Below are 17241 nucleotides of genomic sequence, written 5' to 3' on the forward strand. Positions count from 1 at the left end.
TAACCTTTGTTATATTGTGTACTGCAAGCCTTTATTTTTTGCCTTGTTCTCTGTCTTGTGCTGCTTTAATTTTCACTTTCTCTTTGGCTTATGTTTATGGCTCTGTCATTCTGCATGTGACCCTTGGGCTATGTAACAAAATGCTTCCTGGTTATCTGGTATGCTGTTTCAGTACTGTGAAATGACATGTCCCATTTATGCTAAATGCTCCATTGCTTTTGCTGTGTTGCATAAACAACAACAAAAAAAAAAAAAAAAAAGAGGGGGAAGGGATCCTAGACCAAAACTGCCTGAAATGTATTCCTAGCAGACTTTTGATCATGTTATTCTAGGATAAAAGGTACCAGGCATAGTTTGATTGGCAAAGTGGAATAACCTTTCATGTACTACATTTGCTAACTATATGACCAATGATAATGCATAAATTAGCAGTGTATAAAGGATGAATGGTCTCAGCGTTTTGCAGACTAACAAATACACAGTTACTCAACAAATGTGAATACACCTGTCAACAGCATAAGGCATTTCACAGTCACAGGCGTGCTTGATAAGTTACAGAAATCTAGGGTTAAATGCAAACATGTACAAATCTGCATAAGCTATTTCATGTCTTGATGTTAATCTTTTGTTTGCCATGTCTTAATGTTAACCTCTTGTTTGTGATTAAGCAGCCTCTAAGACAGATCAAATTGCAGACAAGTGTTGGTCTAATCCTTCATTCATGTTATACTTCTTAAGTGTTTATGTGCCAGAAAGTCTTTTGCTAATCTCCCCTTAAAACTTCCCAGCACTGGTGGGTATAAATTTGTATCTTTGGGTTTTTCATGAAAAAAAGAAAAGAAACACAACAATCCGTGATAGTATTTTTAACAGGTTTGATCATCTGGATCTTTGGCTTTAGCCAGTGCTGAGCTTCAATTCGGGTCTAGTCAAACGTCTCAGACAAAGCCCCTGGTGTGGTCAGGTCTTTGTTATATTGTGGTGGTTCTCATTGGCTTCAGTGGTAATCTCTTTTGATGCTTTAGAATATCATATTTCTTTGCTCTAGCAGACAGGTTTTAGAAGAAATTTCAATTTCCCTTTTCTGTGTCTCCAGTTTAATCTCCATCTCTTTCTGTGCTGAGAGCAAAGTAATAACTTTATAGAATTTCAGTTAGCTGAAACTGGTCATTTTGTCTTTAGTTACTCGCACTTTCATTTATCATCTTCCATTAACCTGGAATATTATTTTGCGTAGGGGGTTTTTTATATAAAAAAACCCCACAACTGATCTAAATGCAATTTGGCAATTCTTTTGTCTTTGACCCTTTCTTTGGTTCAAGAACATAAGTGACATATAAAGTTAAAGTGACTACTTTTTCGTTCATGGAAAAACAAGGAACCGCAAAAAGAATTGTTAATTGAGAGGTGGTAGCCTTCTCACTCAGGAACAGATGGTAGGTATTGCTAAACTGGTTATTAGGTATCAAAAATACATATTTGTTACCTATTTCTAGGAAGATAGAAAGACACAAATACTACTAATAATCTGTAGAGATATATTTGGAATACAAATATTCCTAGCTAATATTTAGAAATGATTAAATTCTAGGAGTAGCTGCAGATACACCCTGTGCATTTAACTAAATTGACCTGGAATATGCAGCAGTAAGACAGGATTATTGGGAGCACTGAGCTTGTAACCAGTGTTTCAGAACTGATTCTTGTATCTTTTGCTGCCTCAATTTTTTAATTCCACTTTGGAAGCACCTGATTTTCTGAAAAAGTGAATTGCCTAGTCTTAAGAAAAAAAAATATCAAATTTAAGGTATATATGAAAGAGGATATGCTAAATCAGAGACTTTCTAAATTACTGATTACATTACAAAACAGAGATTGTCAGTGTAAAATAACAATATGTGTATCTTCTGACCTATCTTGAATTAGATTTGATTTTACATTTTTATGACAGTCAGAGTGACACCAATTCTAACAGGAGTTTTGAAATAACAGAGAATGCTTTAGGGATGTTTTCTCTTTGGAAGAACATGATATCATACTGATTGTTAAACAGGTAAACAGTTTAAAGAAAGTATATACTAAATCACACTCCATTAGAACTCAGATAGTCTAATATAATCATTGTTCAGAAACCTCAGTGCCCATGTGTCTTAATTTAAATATGTGCTTGCAGTGGAAAATTTAAATTTGCAGTATTTTTAAGCAAATTCTTAACTCCTGTGAAATTTGTGGATGAAGAACAACATTGGCAGTGTACTTGTGTTAGGCTATATTTACTTTAATGTGTTTTTGATTAGACATTTAATATAGCTTGATAGCTTGCAATTTTTCATTCAAATGCTGGACTCTTGTCTTTAACTTTTTATGTAATTTCTGCTTTATCAGAATAGTCATAAGTCATCTTTTTTATGAGTACATAATGTAATACTTCAATATTATTATACTATGTTTTACCGTGTATTATTATTATTAGACATGTTATTATTAAACCAGAAGCTGTATCTGTGTGAAATTAAATCAGTCTTGGTCCATTGCACTGCAAAGTCCTGAATCTTTTTTTCTGATGAGAGAGGAGAAAGAGGTATATTTTAAAAGCCATTTGTTTGTACAAACACAGCGATGTCATTTACAAAGACTGTGGTATTATTTTTTTTTTAATGTGCTTTTCTGTTAGTTAAAGGAGGGGCAAGTCAGGACCCTACTAAGTCCAATGTGGATGTGTTTTAAATCAGTGAATCCTCTGGGCCTTGACTAAAAGTCGCTCTTATAAGCTGACTAGAATACAGCTTTTTACTGTGACTAAAGGGGGCAAATGTCGCAACTGCACCTGTGTGTTAAGCATACTACAAATGCAAATACAAATTGAGGCCATGAAAGAGTGTGGTCACGGCATAAACATCTACTTGGAAAAGAAACATGTTAGCATTGTGCCTGTAGGTAGTTGCCTGTCTGTCAGCAGTACGGGGTATTCTGTACCAGCCTTCCAGTCCCTTAGTGTTATGGTATAACATTTTCTAAGCATCACTGTCAAATTTTACCCCAGTGCCCTGAGACTGGTCAGCAATGAGCATCTGTATTGTTGGAAATTCTTTGGAGGCTGATCCTGCTTCTTTGCTGTATTATTCATTCTAGGTCCCAGCAGTAAAACGTCATAGAATACTTCAGTGGAACTGGTGCCTGGGGATAAAGTCTCTGGGTTTCATTATTGCAATTCCTTTTCAAATAAACAAGGGAAAGTCAATGGTAACACCTGATAATGGTTGGCAAGTCACTTGGTAGTTCTTTCTCAGCATGAGAAACCATGCACATCTACCTCTGCTGATAGTTTTTTTTTATATTGGTGACAGAAATGAAGCTGAAGCTTCAAAACACGGATATTTTTTCAAACCAAGTATGTTGGTGATTAGACTTGCTTGCATTTTAATAGTTTACATTTCTGCCTAGTTTTCATATGTAGTTAGATGCTTCTTGGCTGTTATATTCAGAGCTACACAGAGATGCCTACAGAACAGGAGCACGAGAGGGGGATGAAGCTCCATTTTTATAAACAGTAACTTTGTGGACAGTTTTCTAGACAGACTCGCTCTTATGATTTGTTTCACCTTTATCTGCCAGAAGGTTTAAATCTGCTGCAGAGTTCCAGCCCCCGGTACGCAGCACCACTGCCCTGAGCAAGCTGTTATGCTTGTGTGATAGTAGTGAAGCAGCAGGTTATTTATAGCTGACAAATCAGTGAAAAAATCACATCAGCTGCTATCAAAACTCCACACACAAATAAAAATTTGACCCCCAACAAGCTGTCAGAGCAATCTCTGATCCTTCACTTTAATCTTCCCTTCTGTGGTCATTGGATACGTAATAAAAACATATGAAGTGCAAACCAAATCTGCTAACTAAATCCTTGCTATTTGCTGCGCTGCTTGCTTTTGGATTTGGAGTGCAGCTAATAGTTTCAAAGGTTGCTGCATATTTTTCTACTTTATCTTGCTCGAGTTACTAAATGAAACGGGAAGTTAAAATGCATGCGAGAAATTTCTATTGCTCATAAATGCTATGTCATCTCTGTGAAAGGCCATCAGCATTACAGCCCAACGCTGAAGCAGTGATGTTTATTTAAGAGGATTGGTGGCCAGAAATAAGCCACAGTGTCTAATCAGACACAGGCCCTGCCTGGGCACCGTGCCACTACGTTTATTGCGTGTGCGTTTCTCATAAGCAAAATGGCTACGTACTGAGGAGGATGGACATGAAGTCTGGAAGAAATTACAGGGCAAACAGCAGTTCTTAACTTTCTGAGGAGGATTTAAGTGTATGTAAATATACTGGAATGAATGAGACTGTGCGACTGTGAGTTACCGAAAGCCAAATGGGGAATGTCTGTGGATGTGTGAGGGCTGCAAAGGAGGAACAGTGTTTAGATCCTGCCAAAGCTCCCTTAAGTCCAGCTAAACATTCCCCTGGAAGAAAATATTTCAGAAGAAAAAGGAGAAAGAAATCAACTGACAAGGGACCAGAGTCAGTACATGTTAAAGGAAATGCAGAAAAAAGACGGAATGAAGTGGGGATTTCAGAAAACACCGAGAAATGTTCCAAGGATGAGGGATTGGCTGATTCCTTCCCCCGGAGAGTGACAGTGGCTGGTGATGCTCTGCCCGTGAGTACAGACCCTTCGTCTGATCTTGTTAAAGCAAAAGTTTTACAGGGTGAAACAAAGAGTGATTTTCTTTGTGGGGACAGTTTTCATGGTGTCAATCAGAGGCTCACCAAGTCTGATGAAACAGAGACGTGGTTAAAGGAACAAGACAAGAGGAGTTCAGAGAAACGCTGTACATGGAAGAGGAAATACTCGGAGGGTAGCAATAGGAGAGAATTAGCATTCCTGAAGAAATCTAGTGGTCTTTGTTATGGAAAAGCAGCCAGCTTGGACTCTGCTATCCACATTTTAGGCAGACGACCTGAAGAAACTGTGTTAAACATAACTTCTTGCAGAATCGTTGAAGATGTCCCAGAAAGCAATAAATCTGAAAATTTGCATCATTTTCTTTCTGAAAGCAAAAGTGATCGGCTCCTTGAACAAAAGAAGTTTCATTCTTCTGATGCTGTGCTTTCCCAATTGCCAAAAGAAAAGGCATCATTTAGCATTCCACCAAACAGAAGCAAGGTAAATATTTTGGCACGGTGCATTATCTTTGAAAGTTAGCTCAGAATAAATATTGGAACAATATTTTTACTGTTAGAAAAATACATTCACTTTGCTGTGTATAAGCCTTTTACTCATGCTGTGATACTATAGGTAGTCATAAGACAGAACATATTAATTAATCTTTTTCACAGGCTAAGTAGTACCTCTATACTTCAGGGGTGTTGATGTATCCTTGGGTTATTTTGCTGTCTGTAGTTTGATTTGTTTCCTAATTTAGGAAAAGGATTTTCATGATAAAATGGTTCTAGCAGGTGGAGTGAGTTTTACAGTTGTTTAAGGTCACATTCAATATCTGCAGTAAATTTTCTTATCAACTCTTGACGGTCTTGTAATTCCTTTGGGTCTTGTATCAAGGAAAGGAATATTTGTAATTCTTTTTAGTTATGACCAATAGGAACTGAAGAAAGATAAATATGTAGGCAGCTTGAAATAGAGAAAGTGAACATAAATCGTGTTAATAATGCTCTGCACTTCTTTTAAAAGGTCTTTCCTCCCAAGCTGTCTAGATGACCTATTCATATTAATTATTGAAATTCCATCTTTCTCTGAGGGTAGGATTATTTTCCTTTTATAATAAAAGCAACCAAAATACGAGCTTAGTTGCAGAGTGTCTGAAGGAAAGCAATTTTTTGTCTGTTGGTATTCATGTTTACGAATTCAATCCATGTTACCAGTTCTGCCCCATTTATCTTCAGCATGACTCAAATCTGTAGGTGTGGGTCAAACACTGATACTACAATGTGATCCAAAACTGCTTTCCCTCGCTCAACAGGGACATCTGAGCTTTGAGTTGAGTGAATGGAGGGAATGGACATTTGCAAAATGTACTCTTTCCAGCAAAGAGTAACTACACTTCTGTTGTTTATATAATTTACTTTTGTAAGAGGAATCAAATTATACTTTTTCCAAGCTTAGTTTTTAAGTACAGATAACACGCCCAATTACAACAGACAGTACACAGTAATACAAATAGCCTTCTAATACAGACGGAGATCTTTGCCCTCTTAATCTTAGCTGGAATTCAGGAACAGCTTAGGGATGTTCTTTGATTTGAACAAAACGTCATTACTGAGCAAAAGAGTAGGAGGCCTTGTCCGTTCAGCCAAGCATGGCTGCTTTTTTCCTGTATAAGCAGAGTAATACAGCTTCTAATATTGCTGCAGTTATTGTTGAAACCAGGCATATACCCCTTGTTACCACAGGGGGAAGGGGGAAAAAATGAGGCTTTTGCTGAACACCTACATCAATACTGAGACTTGTGCTGGTCATATCGATAAAACACTGCGTAATTATATGGAAATGAAATCTATTGACAGATCAAGCTAAATGCCTGGGCTGCTGAAATGTCTGGTTTTCAGTTCAGTTCCCTTTCTTCACCCAAAATTCTGAGTATATGTAATTTTAAGAGCACCTAGCTTTGATCTAAAAACAAATCCAAGGAGAAGACTAGATTTCAGACTCTAGCTTATTTTACAAAGTCATGACAACTTTCCTTTTGATTGCATTTGAGAACTAAGCAAGTATTTGAATATTTTGTATTTTAGTATAAAACAGTAAAGCTGTTATTTATACAAATCCACAAAATTCCTGTTGTCAGCCTGAGTTAACACACAAGGTTTGCAGTTACCCATCTCAGGTTTTACCATATTCTTTGCTGTAATTACAGAGATCAGTAGCCTCCACTCACCTTGTAAGCTTACCCACACTGTAGCGTACTCAGTTTACACGGTGCCTCAGATGTGGCTGATACTTGAAAGTGTGTTGGCTTTTCAAACGGAGAAACACCAGAGGAAACTCATTGGTACAGCTGGCTAATCTGTGCTGTCACAGAGATATGACATTTTACCTTCTGAAACAGCATACTCCCCACTACTGGAATATATCGTATGAGTTTCTTTCTGTGGCATGTCTTCCTATGTGTGTATGATTTTGTATTCAAATCTGTGCTACCTCATTTCCTCTGTTTTCCTATTTGCAAAATTCAGGTAAGCAGGGTGTTCTGAAGCTTGGTCCTGACTTCTCACTAATAGCTTTCAGATAAAAGTATTTTTACTGTCTGCTGGAGCCTAATTTGTTCAGCCCTTGTTCCTATTACAGGAAGATTATTTCCTCAAGCAAGATATGCTCTGATATTGTTCTAACTCAGGGCTGTCCTAGAGCAGATGGCAGTTTGCATTAAGGTCAAGAAGTTGTGAGCAGCAGACCCCTTCTCAGTGATGTTTTAGCACAAATGGAGGTAGAGTAGAAAATCAAGGCCGTAGTTTTGGTTTCACTACACGGGGATATTGTCTCCTGGGCTGAAACAAGCCATGGTTTTCATTCAGTATCAGCAAAAGATTGCTACCAGCTGATGTTGCCACCAGGTTTTGGTGGTTATGAGCTTGTGTTAAAACCAATGATATAGGTGTATCATGTTATCAATCATTATCATTATTCTTCTAGTCTGATATGTGGTATTTTCTATTCTGATTTATGGATGTAAACGTTTTCTAAAAAAAAAAAGTCTAATATATAAATAGGATCATTCATCTACTTCCAGTACTCGGCTCCAGTACTGACTTCGCTGCAAGTTTCTCAGCTGTTTTCTCGCCATGCATCTACATAGGGTCTGATACAGTGGATTTCTTATCTCATCTGCAATACTACTAATACTCTGCAAGAAAACAAACCACATGTATTTGAGTCAGGCTGAAGGCAATACACTTGCTTTTAAATAAAAAAAATGTAGATTATTTGTAATCAGCATGTTCAGTGGAATAGTTCTGGCTAAGTAGTCAACTGTTTATTTTTTCAGTTATTATTACAAATGTAAGATAACAGGACACCTTCCAACTATGTCCACCATCATATGATCTTGTATTATCTATTCAAGTAGTAAAGTCAAGAGAGGGAGAGATGCCACTTCATCTCCTGGAATGTGATCGACAGGGCAAAGGTGCAGAAGTCAAGAGTCTTGCTTTATTGGTGTAGTATTGTTTGCTTCCTTGTAATACTCAAAAGAAGCAGGCGCAATACACCTTAGATGCTGGTGAATAAAGATCTATAATCATTGATGGAACTACAAAACTAGGGTCAGAAGGATTCTGGACAGGTCATCTAGGTCATCTCTGTACCTGGAGGCAAGATAACTTAATGAAAACTATTTGTGACTGATACTTGTTCTTCTGTGTCTGCCTTATTGGTGGTTTCACATGCTTCCTGAGTAATTACTGTAGTGCTTATCTGTCTTCTGTATAAAAACGTGGTTTTAACTGAAAACATGTATGCTTATTTTAAACTCATTAGTTCTTTTCCCATTCCCAGAAGAGTTGATTTATTACCTTTTTTTGCAGCAGCATTCTACATATTTGAAGACTGTTGTCAGATCTCCCCCCAGTTTTCCCTACCTTAGAATAAATAAACCAAATTTTTCAATCCTAACAAGTCATGTATTTTTAGATCTTTGTCATTCTTGTTTTTCTCTTTCGATCTGCTTCAACTGAACCAATATTTTTTGAAGGGTGTTGACCAAAGCTGGACTCGCAGCTCCATAAAGCCTTGCAAGAGCTGAATAAGAGCACTTGAATTTATGGCCAGATTGAAACTTACAAAGTCCAACTGTAACGTCAGGGGAGTTGACTTCTTGTGATCACATGCAAGTTCAAATTCCATTCGTATAACTATACTTCCCTCAATGTGCTGTTAGCAGGCCTTTTCAAACACAACACATAACTACTTAGCTTAGGTGGAAAATAGCATTTAAAAATCTTTCCATATTCATGTATTCTTTTTTCTCTTATTTCTTTGTGTTCTTCAGACTTTTCTAGCTGCCATTGGAATACATTTCATTATACATCATACATCTCTAGCCTATTATATATTTTTGTGCAGTTAAGTACATTGTGTCAAGTTTAGACTTGCTTCAATACATTTGGGATAAAATGGAATCAGAGGGAAGACTCCTTACTATCTATACCAGCGTTGCTCTTCTTCTGTTTGCACTGTAAAAAAACAAGCCACAGAAATCCAGCACCACCGCTGATCTCCTGGAAGGTGTTCTCTGATCTGCTCTGCTCTCTGGACTTAAAACTGCATCACTGAAATCAGTGCAAGCAAAGAGCTTGAGGCTTTTTGGTGTATGGATTTTGTGTACTCTTTGCAGAGAAAAAACACTTGCAGCAGCAGAGGTGAACTGGTTCTCCCAGTTACAAACAAGAAATAGTGTATTTAGTGCCAATTAAGGCTCATTCTGAGATACTTGGGTTGTGCAGAGAATTACTTCTGTCTCCTTTTTCTTGTGTAACTTGTAATTCACAGGCTTTGAGATCATTTGGAGAACTGGATCTCTAGCAAACAACTGGAGGCTGGATTGATGGGCTGAGGCCAATGGTATGAGCTTCAGCAAGGCCAAGTGTCGGGTCCTGCACTTGGGCTACAACAACCCCAAGCAGTGCTACAGGCCTGGGGAGGAGTGGCTGGAAAGCTGCCTGGCAGAAAAGGACCTGGGGATGTTGGTTGACAGCCAGCTGAACATGAGCCAGCAGAGTGCCCAGGTGGCCAAGAAGGCCAACAGCATCCTGGCCTGTGTCAGGAATAGTGTGGTGAGCAGGACTAGGGAAGTGATCGTCCCCTTGTACTCGGCACTGGTGAGGCCCCACCTCAAGTACGGTGTTCAGTTTTGGGCCCCTCACTTCAAGAAAGACATTGAGGTGTTGGAGTGTGTCCAGAGAAGGGCAACGAAACTGGTGAGGGGTCTGGAGCAGAAGTCTTATGAGGACTGGCTGAGGGACTTAGGGTTGTTTAGTCTGAAGAAAAAGAGACTCAAGGGAGACCTTATCGCTCTCTACAACTACCTGAAAGGAGGTTGTAGAGAGGTGGGCGTTGGTCTCTCCTCACAAGTTACAACCGATAGGACAAGAGGAAATGGCGTCAATAAATATGAATTTGGTGTTTATGAAAAAGTCTGAAATCTGGGCTTTGGAATCTGAAATACTTTATTTAGAGAACGGAAGTGCTTAGGCTGTTTCAGGTCTCAGGCTAATGTTAGTGTTCTTTAACCTGGATTGAAACGCGGGCTACCTCCACAAGTGAAAAGCAATTTCAGTTTTTAAAGCCAGTCTAGTCTATTCCTTTTTCTTTAGATGGCCAACTAGGGTGCTGAATGGTGCTTGGAAGATTTTTGGATTGAATTTCTGTTGATCTTAGGGTAATGAGCTAAATTCGTGTTTTAGTCCTCCAAAATTTGGATTGCAAGCTTGCCTAGTGGTCACTTTCAGAATAAGAAATATTCTCCTTGTGTTTGTGTCCATAGCTACAAATGTTGTTTGTATGTAACAACAGATACAAGTACGACCTTCAGAAGTTGCCTTGATGTCTGAAATCACTTGTTGCCAGAGGAATCTAATGTGCACTCAAATATGCTGTGTTTGCACTCTCTGCAGTCTGAAATGTACATAGCCATTGCTAGTCAATTAACCGTGAAGGGGGCGAAAGGTTTGAACTTAGCAGTAAGGAATGGCCATTAGCAAATTACATTTTTAGCTTGCTTAGTTAGAATACATTAAAAAATGTGATACTTAAGTATTACACATAAAAGACTTTCTGAAAACAACAGGGAAAAAAAATATAGGATTTTTTTTTTTTTGCTAGACATCTGGCACTTCCAGATGACATCATCTCTTTCAGAAGCGATGTCCGGATAAGTAGTAAATGGTTGACTTCATTTACATTGTGGTCTGGTTGTTCTGTGATGAATAGAAACTAAAGCTACTGAAAAAATATTTAGTTTGCTTTCTTGCTTTGAAATACCAAAGAATAAAGGTAAGCCACAGAAAGGAAATCTTACACTACAGATGAGTTCCCCAGATTTTTACAAGAACATTTTTGGAGTGATTTAAGTTGGTGTTTTGCCACATTGGATTCCCTGTTGTCTTCACATACAGGACTCATACAGTCTGTATTTTGTGTGATTTCATGTAGTAAATACTCCGTGCAGGATTTTGATATTTATATATCTATAGAAATTTATAAACAGCCACAGCTGCATATGTTTTTCTTCAGTGTTTTAAACAGTAAAGGTTGTTTTTTTTCTCTTTGATTTTTCTTAAAAATGTGCAGTGTTGAAGCTGGAGACAATAGGATGCAAAAAATGTTGTCAGATATTTGGAGGTTTTTATGGGCTAGTTGAACAGTTAAAGCTACTTTGCTTTCTAGCATCAGTGCCTGTACCTTTCCCTTACCTAGAGCCAGCAGATATGGCCTGTGATAAGTATCTGAAGAACTGCTTTCAAAACTTGGTGTTTTGTGGATACTTGGATAGAAAATAATGTAAATTAGTTTGTTCCCTGCATTAATTTACTTACCATTTACTGTATGGCTGTAAATGCTCATTGTCCCCTGGAAGAGTGAAAGGTGGTTAAACAGCAATTGTGCGAGTGCTGCGGCAGCTACATTGTGCTGACATCTCCAAGGCTCTTCCTTTAGTCCCCTGCTTCCTAGTGCTTCCCACCACCTCCTGTTAGGCATTGACATAGTGGTGTCAGTAGGAAAGCTACATCTCTTTGTTCCTGACACCGTGTTTTGTGTGGCTCTGATGTGAGAAAAACGTAATTTCCAGCCTAGCCTGTCTGAATTCCCCCAGGAAGAGTCCAGGCAGAAGACACCTTTGCTTGCAGAGATTTCAAGGCCAGGAGGTATCTTCATGACTGTTCCATCTGACCTCATGAACGTAGCTCTCTGGTTTACACTAGAACAGGACTGCTGGAATCAACACAGCTCAAGTTAAGCCTCTTCTGCAGCTGACTTGAGCACCTACCTCATCTCCAAGCTTGTCTGTGGGTAAACCTCCCCCGAGCCCTGACCTCAGGCTGGCTCCAGAGCCACAGGAGACCTGTCTGTCCTGGCAATGATGGGTGTAGGCTTGCGTGGTACGGCCACTTCCAGGTGGGCTCATGGGGGTGCTTAGTGTCCACCTACAAATCTTGTTATTGTCTCAAACCCTCTTGCCTCTGCCTGAGTCCCTCAGCCTGCTTTTTGTAATGTCTGAGCTACGGTACTTGGGTCCTTACACAATGCCTCATGGTACCTGGGTTCTTAGTGTTTTTCCGAATAACATAGTATATTATCTACTGCTGTTGGAATAAGTGGTAAAAGGTGGCCACTCAGAAGAACGATAACCTGTGATATCACCTTATTTATCAAGGCATGTCATCTTTTTGTTCTATCTTGCGTTTCAGATATCCGTTGAATACCATTTCTATCACATAAAGTGCGAACAATACACAAGCAAATTAGAGAAATGTCTGCTTTATATTTTTATAGTGATAGTTTTCTAAGCAAACTGACTGAACTTCATTAGGGGAGAATTTAAAGTAGTATTTGTGTGTCAACTTCCCAATACTTTCCTACTTTGTCTGACATGAATTTGACAATGCTTAGATAATACAAATCCAAACCTTCTGTATCAGGCAAAATTTTCATGTATAAGCCTTTAACCTTTCAGTCATTCCTAAAATGCTTCTTAGAAAATTTTGCCCTAAACCCATTATTGTCAGTTTTCACTGTAAATGACTGTTTTGTTATTGAATTCCAGAAGAGCATATATTATAATTTAACCTGTTTTTAGAGAGGAACATTGTAGCCAAATAAAGTATGTATAATATAAATATGTGTATTACATAGGTGTGAATATATATGTATAAAATATGTTGTATTTTATATGTAATTATGTAACATTTATGTATAATAGATATAATACATAAAATAGATTATTATTCACATTATAAACATAAAATAGACATATTTAAGTATGTTTAATTATGTAATAGTATTATATTGTCCTCAAAAATTATGAGGCTGAGAACTAGCTAACTGAAGAAAATTGTGAAGCTATGAATTTTGTATTTCATATTGAAGATGCGAAGAGTGTGTAAGGTTATAACAACATGAAAGAGTATTAATACAGTACATGAATAACCAACATATTCGTGTATGCAGTTATCAGACAGAAAATTCTTCAGTAATACAGAGTAGGTTTCTGCAATATTTTGAACATTATTATGTGTTAGATGTAATTTTAATATTTATTTAACTATATTTTAGATATCTGATATCCATGTTACTGGAGAGTCAGAGGATATGTCTGCTAAAGAGAGACTGCTTCTATGGTCACAGCAGACAACCGAGGGTTATGCTGGAATCCGTTGTGAAAATTTCACTACCTGCTGGCGTGATGGAAGATTATTTAATGCCATCATTCATAAATACAGGTAAGTACTCTGTTTGTTCTCTTTAAAAATATTAATTGCAGCATTTTAATGTACATAGAGAGAGGGATCTGTGATTTATGCTTGTAATAGCAGTGCAGCTGTGGAGATGACACTGCCTCTCCCTGGGCAATTTCCTGCTGTTTGCAGCCAAGGATGCTTCATTAGCCCTTGCGTGTCCCTCTGTCCTCAAAGGAGCATCTCCACAAATCCTGGGCATCTCTCATGAGGTACCTCCAAGCTGCTGAGAAGAATGTCTCCAGGGTTCAGTCTTTTTCACAGTTCCTTTTTGTCATTCTGACATTTAAGTATAGGCAGGGTAGAATCAGAACTGATCCCTGAAGTCCAAAACTGCACTGCTAGTGAAATCCATCAACTACTGCACGGCCTGAGATATGCCCAAGATCCCCTTACTGTTCCCTGTATGACTTTACCGTACCCCTGGAGCCTACAGCTTCTTCAGTGGTTCTGCTTGGAGCCCAGATCTATTCTGAGAAGTGTCCCCTGTAAAATGGCAGGGTATTCTCATGAAAAACAGGACTAGTTGCCTTGAACGTTCTCAATCTGAGAAGGGAGTTGTGCTACTTTCTCCCACTTTCTATGCTTTTGTGACCACAATCTTATAAACAGGCATCTGTAAAACCACCGGTGGCTGTGGCTGTGGCTAGAAGCTCGAGGATGCACTATATTAACTTACATAAAGTACAGTTGAAGAAGTCTACTGACAAGAGAGGATTTCTAATACTGGATTCTAAGTAAAAACAGGTCTCTCTTGACAAAACCGACTTCAAAACTCAGCAGAGGAATGAGATTTAAGATCATTGCTGTGCTCAGGCATTCCCTCTTGGTTGGTGGCATCTCTCTGTTTTTGGTTCCTAAATTGAATAAGAAGGTTTGTGTCTTAGAGGACCTCATAGGAGAGTATTCTGGCCACTGGGCTAATTAGTGTGTACTGACTTGTCCCTCACTGTGCAAAGGTTGAATCTTCTGGGTTTTATTGTAGCATGTGTAAAGAGTTTGTGCTGTATTCCCTGGGGCATATCATAAGGAAGTTTGAGGGTACATGATTTCCTTGGTATAATGCCGAAGGAGTGTCCCGAGTAGAAAGTGCCAAATTTGGTATGTTTTAATGCAGCTCCAGGGAACAGACGCTGGAGCAGATCATTCTGTTCTTGGATTTCCTCTTGCGGGACCGTTTGGCTCACCACAGAAAGAAGCCTAGGGAGAGCCAACGTGCATGTGGTATGGGGACCAGGACACTAAAGTAAAATGGGAGACAAGTTAAGCAGATGCAGCCTTTTCCTCACATGCTGTGTAAAAAGGCTGTAAGGATAAGATACAGTGCTCTGAGTCCTAGAGAAGTTAGCCATGGCAGTGTGTAGCTGTGTGGTAAAACGAAGCTGCCTCTGAATCAATGAGGTCTTTTTCTGACTAATGCTTTTGTTCTGGGTAGCTGGTCAGGGAGGAGGTGCATGCCAGCAATCAAGTCTTCTTTTAACAACACTGGCAAGACAAAGGGAAATAGCTGGCAAAAGACTAGGCTGTTTTACTTCAGGACAGAGCAGCTAAAAGAATGAACATAGCACAGGCAAGTATTTGAAAAAATAAACAGTTTGAAAGATACAGAGAGAGAGCAGGGAAGAAAGGAAGTAGCTTAATCAGATGAAATAATGGAAAATATTTCCTAGAGCTTCTTCAGAGCCTTGTACCACTTATATAGAGCAGTGTAGTTTTTACAGCTCAGCAACTAGTAGTTGTGGTACAGATCAGTTAATGAATAATTAAAAACTTGAATTCGGTCCTCCAGCTGTGCAAATGTTAATGCCTTGAGACAAGACTGAGTACACTGCTTTGCTGGAGCAGTGTTTCTGGCAGCGCTCCGTGAGTTTCGTTCACAGCATTTCAGCGGAAAGCACAGGCACCTTTGACAGGAGTGTGTTGCACAAAGCAGATGATTCAGTGACTGAGGAGCAGAGTCCCCATTTTGTGTGCTTCTGTACCAGTTTCCATTTAGCTTATCCTCTTCCTGTAAACATATCTTCTCCACCTAAGGATCCCGTGTCCTTCCCAGGAATGTTTACTGTTCTTATTTGATGTCTTTTTGCTGTGAGAGGTTACAGATTCTTGGACTCTGCCTTGCTGATGAAATCAATGAGATTCTTACACTGATTTCAGTGAGCTTCTATGTTTCTTTCCTTTACCGTTTTGTACCGTTAAAACAGAGATAATTCCCAGCTATTGCTCACGAGATAGGAATGGTCTTTCCAAACAGTCATCTGATATTTTTAACTACATTATTTTACTCCAGAGAGCTCTTTCAAAGCTTGGGTTGTATTCTGAGCAGCAAGTAGGTTAAACACTAACAAAATGTGCACATTTCTGGCAGTGATTGTCCATATAGTCTGTTTGTCTGTTTTAGTAGCTCCCAATTTGTGGATCACAGGTGGTCTCAGGAGCAAGGCTGAGAGTCCTGCGATGCCACCGGCTGGCGTGCTCCACCAGGACAGATGACCAGGGGTGCCTGCTCGGGTGGTGGGGTGGGACTGTGATGCTGCCACCACAGAGAACCCCCGTGGGTGTACATCTGTCCGTTGTGGTGCAGCATGGCAGCCCCTCCTGTGCCAGGTATGCCATGCTTGCTGGAGATAGCTCTCCCTACAGAAGCACCATGTGCCCTGGGCCAGGAGCAGTATCCGCTCTCTGCAAGTGGGAATGGGGCTCTTCAGCAGGAATGCCGCTGCCCTGGAAGGGATTTAAATCAACCCAGACCTAATTTTAAGTGGATGATGTTAAGTGCTATGACAGTAATAACCAGAAGACTCAGAAATACCTGGGTGTGTTACTGGTATCTAGAATGGCAGTGGTACTGAGTGACAGTAAGCTGTCAGGGCGCAGTGGCAGAGGGTCCGTCAGGGCAGAGCCTGGCAGCCAGGGCCTGTCCCACCGCCCCAGCCAGGAGCAGGGCGACTGGGGGCACTGGGGCAGCCCTGGGCATCGGGCAGCTCCCTGGGGATGGGGACAGGCTGAGGCCAGGCCGGGATGTGGGCCTGCAGGTGGGCTGCACTGCTCCAGGGGCCATAGCTCAGCCAGGGGCCAGAGGTGGGAGCACCAGCAGCTCCTGGAGGACAGGAGCCATGCTGTCTCTGAGCTGAACCTGAGCACAGACAGGGAAACCCCCCTGCTCACAGCCCTGATACCATGGCTGAGAGGCCTTTTCTGGATGCGTCGTCGAGAACACAAACCGTATGGGTCCAGCATGATCCCTACAGTGGGCCGTCCGTGAGACAGGGAGATGTCACTGTTCGGTTCTAGGTGACGGGACTGGAGTGGCAGGTTATAATTACCTCCTTTCCAGGCATAAGAGATTTTTTTTAAATCACAAGTAAGCACCAGCTTCAAGACTTCAGGAAATTGCTGAAGCTGTGGAGGGCTGGGCAAGGAGCTGGGCTGTGAATCAGTCGCCAGCAGGCAGGGAGCCTCTCCGCTCGGCAGGGCCGACAGCCCACCTGCTCTTCACAGCAGGTGAGGATTGTTTCATTTGGGCTGCATGTAGTGGTCTCCATTTTTTTTTTTTTTTCCTGTCCCGGCAGAGGATCGCAGCACCTTTTTTTTTTTTTTTTTTTTTTGGTGCAAACCACCTAAGATTTATGATGCAGAACTGCAGGAATAGTGCATGGATTTGCCATGGCTCCCTGTTCCACCCAAGGTGCGTGGGAGAAGTAGGATAAGGCTGACATTTCCCTGGCATGACTAACTATAGTACCCGCTGCAGCATCTTATGTGTGTGGTGGCTGG

At 40.1% G+C, this 17241-nt stretch overlaps 1 protein-coding gene across 1 annotated transcript in view; it reads left to right on the forward strand.

Annotated features, from left to right (window-relative positions):
• The window catches only part of DST (dystonin), a 313178-nt gene that overhangs the window by 129355 nt on the left and 166582 nt on the right, over positions 1–17241 (forward strand). The window contains exon 9 of the mRNA XM_082481488.1: positions 13283–13449. Coding sequence (XP_082337614.1) covers positions 13283–13449 — 167 coding nt within the window. The remainder of the gene's footprint in view (positions 1–13282; positions 13450–17241) is intronic.

This window comes from Vanellus vanellus, assembly GCF_965231255.1.
Source record: "Vanellus vanellus genome assembly, chromosome: 3".
NCBI lineage: Eukaryota > Metazoa > Chordata > Aves > Charadriiformes > Charadriidae > Vanellus > Vanellus vanellus.